At 41.2% G+C, this 13,605-nt stretch overlaps 1 protein-coding gene across 3 annotated transcripts in view; it reads right to left on the bottom strand.

Moving 5' to 3' along the window:
* The window catches only part of RPGRIP1L (RPGRIP1 like), a 97,267-nt gene that overhangs the window by 51,860 nt on the left and 31,802 nt on the right, over positions 1–13,605 (bottom strand). For all 3 annotated transcript variants that reach the window (XM_066242945.1, XM_066242946.1, XM_066242947.1), the window contains exons 10-14: positions 9,287–9,426; positions 4,205–4,311; positions 3,921–3,971; positions 3,043–3,222; positions 2,435–2,552 (exon numbers count right to left, since the gene is read on the bottom strand). In XM_066242945.1, the coding sequence (XP_066099042.1) occupies positions 2,435–2,552; positions 3,043–3,222; positions 3,921–3,971; positions 4,205–4,311; positions 9,287–9,426 (596 nt within the window). The remainder of the gene's footprint in view (positions 1–2,434; positions 2,553–3,042; positions 3,223–3,920; positions 3,972–4,204; positions 4,312–9,286; positions 9,427–13,605) is intronic.

Consider the following 13,605-nt stretch of genomic DNA (forward strand, 5'->3'; position numbering starts at 1 on the left):
TCCTTTCTCTTTGTCTCCCTCTTTCCTTCCCGCAGACGAGGCTCCACTGGAGCAAAGTTGGCCCGGGAGCTGAGGATGGCTCCATGGCCTCTGCTTCAGGCGCTAGAATGGCTCTGGCTGCAACAGAGCAACGCCCCAGATGGGCAGAGCATCGCCCCCTGGTGGGCGTGCTGGGTGGATACCAGTCGGGTGCATGCGGGAGTCTGTCTGACTGCCTCCCCGCTTTTCACTTCAGAAAAACACCCCCCCCCAAAAAAAAACCCTTTGCAGTGCCTTGGCCAGGTGGTCCAGTGGACAGTGTGTCATCCTGGCGTGCTGACGTTGGAGGTTTGATCCGCCATCAGGGCACATACGAGAAGAAATCAATGAGTGCACAACTACCAGTAAATGGAATTAAGGGGAACAACGAGTTGATGCTTCTCTTTCTCTCTTATTAATGGAAAACTGAAAAAATATATCCCTAGTGGTTCTCCAGGTCAGTGAGGTTCACACAGCTCAGATGGCCAATGGGCCTTCACCGTACTGATCCTGGGACCCCATCTGATGGATCCACAGACAGTTTCCCGAGTGAACGGCAGAGCTACCCTTAGGGCCCTTTACCCGCCTCACCTGCTGCCTGGACTGCCTCCCACTGCTTTTGCTTAGTGCTGAATTTCGTCTTCAAACATTCCCATCCTAGTGTGTGGATTCTTCCCTGGGTCTTCAGGTTTGAACAGGCCTTCTCTCCTCGTTTCTTCCCTGGTGCCGCCTGCATTTTCCCAGCCCTGCACTCCTCACAGAACGGTGTAACTGTTTGCTTGTCCCCATCTCCCGAGCGCCCTGAGGGTGGTCCCTGAGCTCTTTTACCTGTTTGTTCTCAGCACCGAGCACTGTGCTCAGGATGCATTAGGAGCTTGAGCCTGTTTGCGGACTGAATCAATACATTTAGGGAACAGATAAAATATATTGGTAAAGATTTAACAAGATCTGAAAGGAATGAAAATGCCTAACTCTGTGCACTCCTTGTTATTCAGGACAATTCCATTAAGCAGATTTTTACTGAGTCCCACTGAAATGAAAGGCACCCGCTATGCCGCGACTTCTGGAAAACCTCGTCAGGCGGATAAAGGTATTTACTGAGCCCGTCTACGAGGTGCGGTGGTTCTCAAAATGTGGTCTGGAAACCCTCGGCCCCAAAACTGTTTTGAAGGTTTGTAAAATCAGAACTATTTAAATAAATAATACTAAGATGTTACTTGCTTTCTTCATTCTTATTCTCTCACTGATGTATAATGGAACTTTCCAGGACCTACATGATATGTGATATCATAACGGACTCCATACAGGCGCAGATATAAAAACCTCGCTGGTTTCTATTAAGCCAGACCCTAAAGAGATTTGCAAAAATGTTAAAACAATTTTAAAAAATCTTGAAAATTTTAAAACAATGTCAGTCTTCTCATTACCTTTTGGTATAGAAAATACTGCTTTAAAAGAAAATAAATGCTGTAATTTATGTTAACATGTAATGGGCTTAATATTATTTTGACATGACTTAAAATAAATATTGTTACAATTTCTCACTTCTAATCTCTAGTATGATAAATATCGTAAGTGTAACCCACATCAATGGAAGGCCTTTGGGGTAATAGGTGTCACATTACTGCTGGCATAGGTCACTGAGGAGAGCATTGTCTGGCAAGGGACAGGAGGGACAGATACAGTATTTCTGGTGGCAGAACTTATATTGTCATTGTAGAGACTATGCAAAGCTCCAACAGCGAAAAGCCCAAACCTAGTCTCTGAGTACACGAGAGCACAGTGTACGTGCTGAGGTCGAGTCTTGCGCCTGCATCTGACTCATCGGAGTTATTTCTAGCTATACAGAGTCAGGGGCCCCAGGGTCCAGAGGGAGGGTCCAGGGAGCTGCAACTGAAACACGGCCCACCGCCCCCTGTGAGGTCTGAGAGCCACAACCAGGGCGTCTCTGGGAGCAGAATGGTGGGAATGGTGCGGAGTGCCAGGCGCCAGCTCCCTGGCACGGCCGGGCACTTTGATGCTGAGGCAGGGAAGGCTGTGTCTCGGAGTCAGGGGAGAAAAGGGTCACATGCAGTGGACCAAGGTGATGGGACGGAGCCAGATGGATCTGACAGAGGGCAGGCAGGCTTGTCTGGCTGAGACGCACGGCTTCCTTAGAAGCGAAATTAGGAATGAGGTGGTGACTGTAGTCGGCGGTGCTACATGAAGTACCTGGACATCCGGCCTGCAAGCAACACTGAATTCAAATCGCAGGAGGCAATGACTACAGACAAAAACAGCCTTTCTGCTGAATTACAATAATCGTTAAAACCTGGGGTGGGGGTGGGCAAAAAGGAGCTGTGAGTGCAGATCTGGAAGACATTTTCAACTGTCATAAAAGCCACTCGTCTGCAGACAGCGACTGTGCACACGGTACCTTCCAGCTTCTGGATGCGCGCGGCCCTGATATCGAGAAGGTGAACGTACTGCTCCACTTTCACGTCGTAATCTTGCTGCAAAGTCTCCATCTTCCGGGTCACCGCCTCGACTTCCACCTGAGGGATAATCATGATTAGTTCCATTTTCATTTTCTACGGCAAGGATGATTCGAGCCTTTTCTAGATCCTGGAGGTGCCGGGCTGCAGACCAGTTTCCTGACCTCAGACAGAACATGACACGTTGGGATGGTGCAGAATCAACACAATCCCCATGCCTTTTTCGGGGAGGTGATTTTCCTGTGCCCTGTGGCCAGTGTACAACGTGGCTGCAGCTGCCGGATTTGGCAGTTCCGACAGCTTGCTGGTGGAAGGCACTAACACTACAGAGGCACCTTCATTGCCACCCTTTGCTCTCTAAAATCAGGGACTTAAACAGATTTATGTTTTTAAATGCTCATTCTAGGTACTAGTTATAAGGTTAACTTCCAGGCATGTGAAAACACATGAGCACAGATTGTAACAAGATAACACACAATTCTGCTTAGAAAGCAAACCATCTGTAGACATTATTGGAAACTGACCCTCCTGATGCAGTGTGTTACATTACCTGATAATCTTTGTTAATTTTGTGTTGCATGATCAGCATGTTTCTGGTCTTCTCGAGCTCTTGCACTGTTTCTGCGTGAGTTGCTTGCAGCTCTCTCATGGAGCGTTCTAGGTCTTTGCTAACTTTGTTGTCTAATCTTTCTAGAAAGGAAAGGTCTCCGTTTTTTTGTGATTTTTGAGCCTAAAACAAAAACATGTTTTGTTACTGAAATAAGAGTTTCTAAAATGTAATCATGTGATTTAATATAGATATAGCAAGGAAAAAATCATTAATCGAAAACAGATATATTTCCATTTTCCATCAGGAATAAAGTAGTCCTGGTATAGAAAATATATTTGGACAGACATTTGGAACAATTATAGAGAATTCAAAAAACAGTTTATTACTTCATGACATAAAAAAAAGAAATCATGTACATTTATTTCTATTTCTATTTCTTCATTTGATTAAAATCTACACTGTGATGATCTCAAAGGAAAGAAATGCATTTTCTCATGTCTTCTTGTAAACAACAGAATATCCAAGAACTGGAAAATATCTTCTGGTAACACTTATAATTCAATATTTTACTTAAAGTAATAGTGTGTACCAAGGTCTCTTAGGGTGGAAAATCGTGGATTAGTTTTATAGTAAAGCACGTAAAAGGAAAATGTTTGTTACGGTTGGAGAAAGTGCTTTAAACAAGAGTTTTTGAGGTCCATTTTAATGTAATTTTGATGTCATTATGAAATATGTATAGTATAGGCTGTAACTAAATGTCACCTGACCGCTTTCCTGAATAATTCATTCTCCAAGCACAAGGGTTACAGATAAGGGTCTGAGTTCTGCTGAACAGTTCGATGTAGACATGAAACTCATGCCGAAGTTCAGAGAGTTACCTTTATGAGGAGGAGAGCCTCACTCAGTTCATCGGTGTGAATATCACTCTCCTGCGAAGGACAGAGGACAGAAGAGAGCACAGTGAGATACGAACGGAAAGCCCAAGAGACACCCCAACCATGCAGACTATCCTCGCGGCGCACGAGCTGCCCGACACCAGGCGTGAACCCATGAAGTAACAGAGTGGTGGTGCTCTTTCCCATTCTAGTAGAGAGTTTTCTCTACGCATTACTATTTAGATAAAAATCTGGAGTTGAACTTCCTAGAGAAGAAAACAGTTCACCTGGTTGAAAAACTTCATGCGGTTTGTAAGCTCATCAAGTTGTTGCTTTTGTTCCAGAGAGTGTAACTGCAGTTCTCTGTTTTCTTGAACGAGTTTCTCATTTTCATCTTAAAAATAAAGTCAACACGGTTAGGAAGGTACGAGAGGCTGCGGCGTAAGAACACATTGTAAAAGGACACCCGGCCCGCACTCGGCTCGAGCTGTCACTGCCTGGTGGGGGCGGGGAAGGAGCTAGCACCTCGATGGGGCAGCCGGGAGGGGGAGCGAGCGAGCACGCACGCGCATGTGTCCGCCATATGAGTGGCTGCTCGTCGAAAACGTAAGACCCAAGTTCGCGGTATTAATATGAGGAAATTGTGGCCTCCGGGACTTCAAAGGAACATTCTATCTAAAATACCTAAGAAAATATGTTTCTAAATCTATGATTTTTAGTTACTTATCAAGTCTGGAAGGCATGCAAAAAAATATATATTTTTTTAACTTTTAGCTTTTTTAGAGTTCCTTGAAATATTCTTTTTCCATTTAACATAAAGTCTTTTTATTCAAACAAGATAACGCAAGCCATAATTTTAGTGAACTACTCTTTTAACAAATCTGTTAAGATAGGAGAAACGGTTTCTCAACCAGTGCGTGGTACTATCAGTAATAATTCACGTGTGTCCTTCAGGAGCTCCCGTGGTTCATCAGAGGGCCAAGGACTGGAGCTGCTTCTGGCGGGCAGCTAGCTCCCCTAGCCACTGTTCGCCATGACCCGCACACAGGGGCTGAGGGCAGGCCACGGCAGACAGTAAATCCACAAGGAGACTGCTTTGTCACTCCCTGCACTAAACATGCTTTCAACTTCAAAAATAAACAGCGTAGCTGCTAATAAATTTATTCTTTTGTTTCATGTTCCTCAGTGGGCTACTCGTCAACAGAGTTCATGGTGGTGGTCAAGCGTCCTCCCTGCTGGCTCCCCCTGGACGGACACTAAACCACGTCACCAAGGTGTCCTCACCCATTCTAACCCCCTCTCCAAGATTTATGTTTATCATAAGTCCTCAGTTCAAGTTGTACATTTCTGTTTCCTTTTCTTAAAAAAAAGTAAGTCAACACGTTTGCCAAGAATTCTTTACATGAGTACATTTGCACACTGACTGCATTTTATACAAAAATATGTTTCTGACATTTATAAAGCTTTCTCCTTCCAAGTTAGAAATACTACATGTAAGTAAAAATGCTAAAATACAGTCAGGAAGAAATGGAAAAATATTTGGGTATTTTTAATGTTACATATTTCCTGGCAAATGAAAAAGTAAAACAAACAAACAAACAAACTCGTGACTTCAGGGTATGGAGAGACATTTTAGTATTAAAGATATAAATGGTTTTTTCTTATTGATGAAAGGTTGAAGGTTATCCTAGAGTATAAACTGCTAATGTTTAGTGAAAAAAATGAAAAAAAAATTCAAATGTGGACAATATTTGGAAATTTGGCAGGTAAAGGTGAAATACTTATCTTTAACCTAAAAATCAGGATGAATAATAAATATGAATCCTCATGAGATAAAGTTGCTTTTTGTTTAGAGAGTGGAGTAAAGAACATGCAAAGCCTTATTTTACGTTGATCAGGTTAAAACAATATCTGGCTAGAACGAGGAGGTAGCCACAGGAAAGTCAACAGAGTCAGAGGAGTGGGAAGCACAGGTCCCGAGGGCAACGCAGCGCCCCCCTGGCAGTAGGTAGCGCCAGCAGGTGCTCAGGGTTAGCCGCTGTGAAGGGCAGGGCTGCTCCGTGTTCGTGTTCGTTCCGGAGGTCACCTCTGGCCTCTAGCTTCTCTACTGCTTCCATTTTCCAGAGCAGGGCCCTAAGAATGACATGCTAGTAGGTATCAATAAACTTACTCCAATTCTTTTACTGACTTTTGTTTCAACAACTATGTCCCCATATGTTCACTGATATTTTTAAAACTCCGGTAGTATGAGTAAGAAAATAACCAAGTGGAAAAAGATATTACTGAATACCAGTAACTTTCTATTGAATTTTATGTAGAATTAGCCACTATATTTTCCCTTTCTTAAACTGTTTATTGGGAGAAGCTACAGTTCAAAGAGGAAATAGACTTGCTGAATTATAATACGAAGAATCAAAGCACCCTGTACTAGATGAAAAATAACCTCCTGTACCTTATGATTTGATAAAAAGCAGGTTAAACTAAACAGCATTTTATTCAAATGAGATAACATTTCACTCTTTCAAAATTATGTTCTTCAAGCACACCATTAATAAGCAGAGTGCAGAGAACAATTCAACTAAACAATTTTCAGAACTCCTTTGTGTTAATATCTTCAGCTGTGATCAATATAACCATATGCATTATGCTGAATTATGCATTTCAGCTAAAGATAGAAACTTTCAAAAGCAAGCTCTTAAACACATGCACTTAATTTAAGCATTAAGCAAATGCAAACTGCATTTACATATCCTTCCCCCGCATATTCACACAATCTGAAACTAATTTGTACCTTGAATAAAGAGGTGAGTATTCTCTAAAAATAATCTGCCAGTGAGATGAATGACTACAAGAAGCCAGGGAAACATCTTCTGGCAAAGAACACTTGATACATGAAAAGGTAAATGTGTGAGGAGACTTCAAAGTAGAATTAAATAATTTCAAAAATCTGTAACACAAAAAGGAACTTTCTAAACATTAAAAGATTTCCTAAAATAGGCAATTTCAATTTTTTGGTCTAGTGTTTCCATGGAAAAAATTGTCAAAGGCTGGAATATTTTTCATATAATCTATAGTAACATTTTCACACACACACACACACACACACACACACACACAAAAGACTTAAATCATTAGACCTATAAATTTCAGGTATTCAAGCAAAAATAAAATAACAAGTTGCCTTCATAATAAAGATTTAGTTCCAGTAATTTTTTTCTTTAGAAAATAAATGAACAAATACACAAAGGTTTGTTTAGAAAAATTTATATGATACTTATGAAATTAAGCAATTAAAAAATTCATCAATAGAAGATTGGTAAATAATCAATGATACAACCTCACACTGAAAAACTATGACAACCATTATAAATGATGATGATATTTTATATTTTTACTCAAGAAATGATTTCAGAATATAGTCAATAAAAAAGAATGGTATAAAACTAAAGCTATATATAGAAAACTCTGGAAGGACATATGTAAAATATTAATAGAGATTAGCTTCAGAGTTGTGAAATTGAGTGATTTAAAAAAATTTTTTTGTATAGACGTTATTTTTATTATTCAAATAGTCCAAAAGAGACATAAGAACCAGTAAAAAAAAAAAAAAAAAAAAAAAGAGATGAGAAGTGGACAAGTTGAAATAAAATAACTTAGCAATTGTAGCTTTAACAATTTATAAGAACCCTTAGAATTGATTCAACAATAAACAAGTGTTTTTTTTTTTAAAGGACACCAAGATTCTATCCCCCGTAAGAAGAGACTCTTTCCAGAGATCCATTTGGATGTCTATAGGTAAGAGTTTTGGAATTTTTAATATCTAGAAAAGTACAGAAATGAGAAAAGTTTATTTCATTTCTCTTTCCTTTAAGTATGGCAAATTGATATGTTTTTGGAAAAGCGAGAGGGAATACAGAGTGCTTCCACCCCCTCCAGTGAGCAAGACTGTGCTGAGCAGCTACTAACCAAAGCACGGCTAGGTTCCCAACCCTGCCTGGGAAAATCAGAACCTATGCATCTGGGACATCAATGCCAGAAACATCCACCCGGTCAGAAATCACATCTCCATTTTATTCTATTCACAATCTTCTGTAGAACCAGTCATAAATAATCTTTCATCAAATTTAATCATTTGGAAAATAGAAGTGGTTCACTGAAATTAAGACTGCATCAATCATAAAATGTGTTCTGTTTCAGCCTTCTTAAAATATTTTTAAAAAGTCAGACCATAACTTTTAAAGGTTATGATTTATAAAATACGTCCCAATTTATTGGGACGCTGTGGTTGGCCAACTCATACCAAAAATAAATAAATAAATAAAATCTTTCTTATAGTTAATGAAATATGACACTGTGACTTAAGTCAGCATATGCAGTAGTACTGACTAGATATGTATTTTTTTTTTTTTTTTTTTTTACTGAGCCTGCATTAAACTTTAAGTGTTTTCATACAACACAACTGCAAATGTTCCAAAGAAGCAACCTTGTCACATTACTGGGTTTACCTAGTGACTGAGTGACAGGTATGACATTTGAAGCAAATAATTCAATCACTCAGTTGTGCATTGTGTAATGTATGTGTATAGAATATACTAAATTAAACATCTACTGTAATTATAATTATTTTACTTCTATTAAATAAGCAGGATGAGATTGTGACTTGTAACATGAAACATTAATGATTATTATTCAGCAGGGCTATCTTTTTTTTTTTTTTTAACCATCAGTCCTTGTTTTTTATTCGCAATATGAGAAACAACAGAAAGCAAACAAGAACACACGTGCCCTGCTCCGGCAATCCTGTTCTATGCCCACCTCTCCCCTCGCACAAGACTTGAATTTTCACAGCAGGGAGATGTTGAGCAGGCTTCCTGGTGTGTCGGTTCACTGTCACAGTGAAGAACGAGATGTCTCATTATCAGAGAGCCCTCCTTGCCGGACCTATCAAAGACAGCAGGCCTCCGCCACTCTGCCGTCTCACACTGCGGCGGCGTTCCAGTTCCCTGTGCACTGCGGCGGCGGCGCGCGACAGATTTATTTATCACCTGTTTCTCCCTGTTGGATTTATGCTGCATGTGGGCAAGGCCTTTGTTTTATCCACTGCTGCAGCCCCAGAACTTAGGGCAGTGCCTAGCAAATACTACTGGTGCTTAGGAAGCGCTTGCTGACTGTTCAGGAAAGGCAGGACATTTAGGAAAATTAAATCAATTCAAGACAATCTGAATAAGAATAACGGGGGGGGGGGGGGCAACAACAACTCCTTTGGCCTATAAGGGGCCCGGCTAAACGTGGGCGCCGTGATGAGCAGGGGAGGACAGGGAGGAGAACACGGTCGGAGGGGGAGAAGGGGGCAGTCATTCCATAGGTACCTCTTTCGGTTTTTAATCGGTCAAGGATCTCGGTTTTGTCTGCTAAATCGGACCTCAGGGCCGCCTCGAGCTGGGCAATCTGCACTTTCAGCTGCTGCTCCTTGAACTTCCATGGCTCCTCGGGGGCCGCACGGAAGGCACTGCAAGACACGTGACACATGCGAGGAGAGGTTGGAAATCAGCTTCGACCGAAAACCATAAAGAGAAAAGCTTTTAGTGGCACAGAGACCACTGTCGTCATTGTCTCAGGAATTAAGTAAACATGTGCTGGTCGGCTGCTGTTGAGACCCAGGCGCCTTCCTCGGGCTGTGGTTAGGGAACATGAAAGCCTTTGTGGGATGAGCAAAGGAACTGGCCTTAATTTAGAGCTCTCGAGTCAGAGAAGTTGGCAGCGCGCAGCGTTTGTGGGGCTAGTGAAGGAATTCAGATACTGTACGTGCTCCAGAGGCATCCACAATCCCAAACCTCAGCCAGCGATCAGCACCGGGCAGAACCGGGTCCTCCCCCATGCAAACCCTCTTCCTGCAGAGGAAGCGGAACCTGATCTGTAATTCTGGAGTCTAGAGCTTTGAAAGAGTCTGTGATATATAGTAACGGTCGCAAAATACCAGCCCCAGAATGACAGCATGCTGAAAGGCAAGGCGACAATTCTGACAGGGAGGAGTAGTGATAAGGCAGTGTTTGTCCTAAACAACAATAAATGATAGGCTTGAGACAAGCTCTGCCTGGAACACAGGAGCGGAACGTGGACCCAGGAAGAACACCCTGGTAAGAGTGACGGCAGGAGAATTACTATACCGCAGTAAAAGTGTAGCAGTTGAAACGATTGTGAGAGTCTACTACTGACCAAGATCGGAAGAACTGGTTGCAAAATAACTTACTGGTATACAGAAGGCACACACTACACATTCATTTAAGTCAGTGGTTCCCAAATGCTGGCCTCAGTCACACGCCGATGTTAGACCAGCTACAGGGAGAACATTGGGGCGATTTACAAACGAAGATCCCGGGGCCCAGGAATTCCTATTTTTCCAAAGCTCCCAGGTGATAGCCAGGTTTTGGGAAAACTGATCTTGACCTGTATTTCAGCAGAAAACTATTATGTGAAGCTTGATATGACTGAATAATTATCAGCAGCTTTGACTTTTCTACTTATTTGAAACCCAGTCAATGAAACAAAAAATTTATAAAAAACTGGCTTTGTACTGATGATGAAGTAATTAAAAAAAAAGAGAGAAAGAAACTTGTTACTGAAAATTGTCTTTAATGTTGCTCCCAGTTAGTCTTGAGGTTTTTATACCCAAAGAGATAGTTTTCTGAGAGGCATAGCTTTCAAAAGAAAAAAAAACCCTGCGCATTCATTTTACATTTTGAATGTTTTTATTGCATTGAAAATAACATGACCTTAAAAATGAAAGGAATTCTAGAAGTTGTTTTTTTAAAATATGACATCTGTTTCATCTATCGATGTTCTCTTTTCACATATGGAACCTTAAAAAAAATACATGGATCTGATATACCGATATTTTAAATTAATTTTTAAAAAGGAACAATTACCTAGACTGAAATGAAATACAAATACAATATGTACTTTAAATACTAAAGTAAAGAATATTCCTTTCCATTTTCATTTTTAAATAAAGAACAAATATAAGTTCTGTGTCTGGTCAAAGTATATATATGGAACGCATACATTTACATGCATGCATGCGAATTGGTGTGTCTGTGTATGTCTGGCATTATTAAAAACATGTACTACCCGGGAAAAAAATTAGCATGATGAAATAGGCACAACTATACATTATATCAGATGCCAAAAATTAGAAACAGTAGTGTTCCAATAGCATTAGTACCAGCAAAAAGATCACCAACAGTTAATCTGGCAGAAACATCAGAAGCTGTATGTGTTTAAATTAAGAACAATTTAGCAGCCTAGTTTTTCCAAACCCACAAAATACTAGTGTAAATCAGCATAAGTCAATCTGAATTTAGCCTGCTGCTATCTTCCCTCTAAATTTCGGATTACATTCCACTGGAGTTTCACGAGGAATTCCTTTTGAATTTACTGTGTTCCTCTGCGCTTGCAGCCATCTGGGTAACTATAAATGGCGGGCACATCTGGCTCCGTTTTCTCTGCTAAGGCCATGTACATGATTAAATCTGCATACGAGAACAGTCTCTGAGAGCCTTTATTCATGAAAATGTTTTTGTACATTGCCTACGGTGACAACTGAGGGGGATCGGGGCTGGCCTTTGTGCACGTTTCATTGTTGGGCTGTGCTGCAGGGAGTGATAAAGTATCAGTCTGCGGGGCAGTGCCCACTGGGGCCTGTGGCCATGGGCGTGTCCACTGGCTGGCAGTCACGGGTCAGCATCCTGTAAACACACACCCCAATCAACAACGGGATCAGATCAAAATAAGAGCTGAAGAATTTGTGTCTCCCCTCGGGTCCTTTCTCTAGAGGAGAAACTCCGTTTATTCCCAGTGTTCAAGGGCATCCCAATGAGACAGGCAAGGCCAAGCTCTAGATCACTCCTAACGAAGCCTGTGGGCACTTTAGGGCCTGATGGGGACTGGGTGCACATTCACACCAGGACATCTCACTTACTGAAGGAGAGAGGACGGCCCAAACGTCCTCAGTTGGACTTCTGGGAAGCACGGAGTGCCCCTATCTGACCCCACGGGCTTTCCTGATTCCTGGAACACTACAGGGCACAGGGGTCACCATGCAGAAATGGCCCACAGCAAGCCTATGGGTGGGCAGTGCTGCTCCTTTAAACTCGGAATAGTAGAGGACTACCACATTGGAAAAACCTGAGTCACCCAATTCTTAAAATGCTTACTACCATCCTCGAAAACTAGACCAACTCTCTTTTTAAAAGTAGGCATTAGATGACTGTCTCTCAGGGGGTAAATACCTTATAATCACCTTTACCAGATTCTCTGGGCGCAGTCTCAAGCTAGCCGAGTCTGCACTGGACAGTGTGTGTGGGGGGACCTCGGCGGGGGGCGAAACCAACCTTTTCTGTTTTCCAGGTTATTCTCATACATGAGACAGGTGAGGGGCTACTGTGTTCATTAACTACATCACCCTAAAACTAGACCAACTTCAAAACTGGGATATGGCTCTACTCTTTTCTAGTGTGGAGTGTCTCTCGAACCAAATAAAAAGATTTAATTGCAAAAAAATGTATCCTGAATTGTTAAATGAACATTTCTTAAAGCTATGCTTATTACTTGGCATGGCATCAAAAATGTTTTAGCATATTAAAAAAAGCTCATAACCAAATGCTAACATGAGGGTTTTATCTTACCAGATGATTCTCTAATATGTCATATGTCAAGTAATAAACACATTCAAAATTTCATTTGAAAAAGGAAGATGAGAATGCAATCTGCAAATCACATTTTTCTCCTGAAAACTGGCCAAGTTTGGATAACAAACAAATGCTCTCCTTTTAAAAACATGCTATCACTATGACTAACCGGAGAGTGCGTGTAGCTTTGGACGTGCTGGCTGCTGGCAGGGATGCTAACAGAGCCCTGGAGCACAGAGCCGTACGGAATCTTAGCAATGACGCTGATATTTGTAGTGCGCTGAGTTTTTGTCGAGGTTTGTAGTTTGTCCAACCACTGAAAACATACATTTTTTTAAAACTGTATTAGAGAAGTTTACGGTTCTATTTACTATCATGTGCGCTTGCTGGGTTTTGTGCATAAGCGGCATGGTTTGTTTTCTTTTTGACACAAAATGTCCTGACACCCATGTCCCACCTTTACTCCCATATGCCTGACAGACCCCAAAGTCAAGTGTGAGCAGCATAATGAAGTCTGTTTCTAACGTAAGAGAAAAAAATGTAGCTCAAACATAAAACATAAAGGAAAAAAAAACATTGGCAGTTATATTTGCACTATTAGGTCATTGTCTCACATGGAAAGATAAAGGTTCATGTGATAAATAGGAGAAAAACATATCTTTCTCAAAATTCCATGTATGCATTATTCCCAGCTAACTTTTTTATTCCAGAAAAGTATGTCCGTGAATCCACTCATTGGGCGGAAGTAGGAAGTGTGTAGCTAATGGCCAAATGGCATTTATTTCCTTGTATTAAGACTCTATTTAGTTATTTGAAATTACAAGATGTTGGGGATAAAATCAATAAAAATTTCTGAATGTGTGACAGTTCCATAAATGTTTCCCTTTCAAATACACCGTTTTCCAATCCAATGAAAATCAGAGAGAGAGTGAAGATCGGGGGAATAAACGTAAGTTTCCGTATTCAAAGCACTGGGTTCTGGTCTTGCACGGGAGTCGCAG

The sequence above is a fragment of the Saccopteryx bilineata genome, chromosome 9 (genome assembly GCF_036850765.1).
Source record: "Saccopteryx bilineata isolate mSacBil1 chromosome 9, mSacBil1_pri_phased_curated, whole genome shotgun sequence".
Lineage (NCBI taxonomy): Eukaryota > Metazoa > Chordata > Mammalia > Chiroptera > Emballonuridae > Saccopteryx > Saccopteryx bilineata.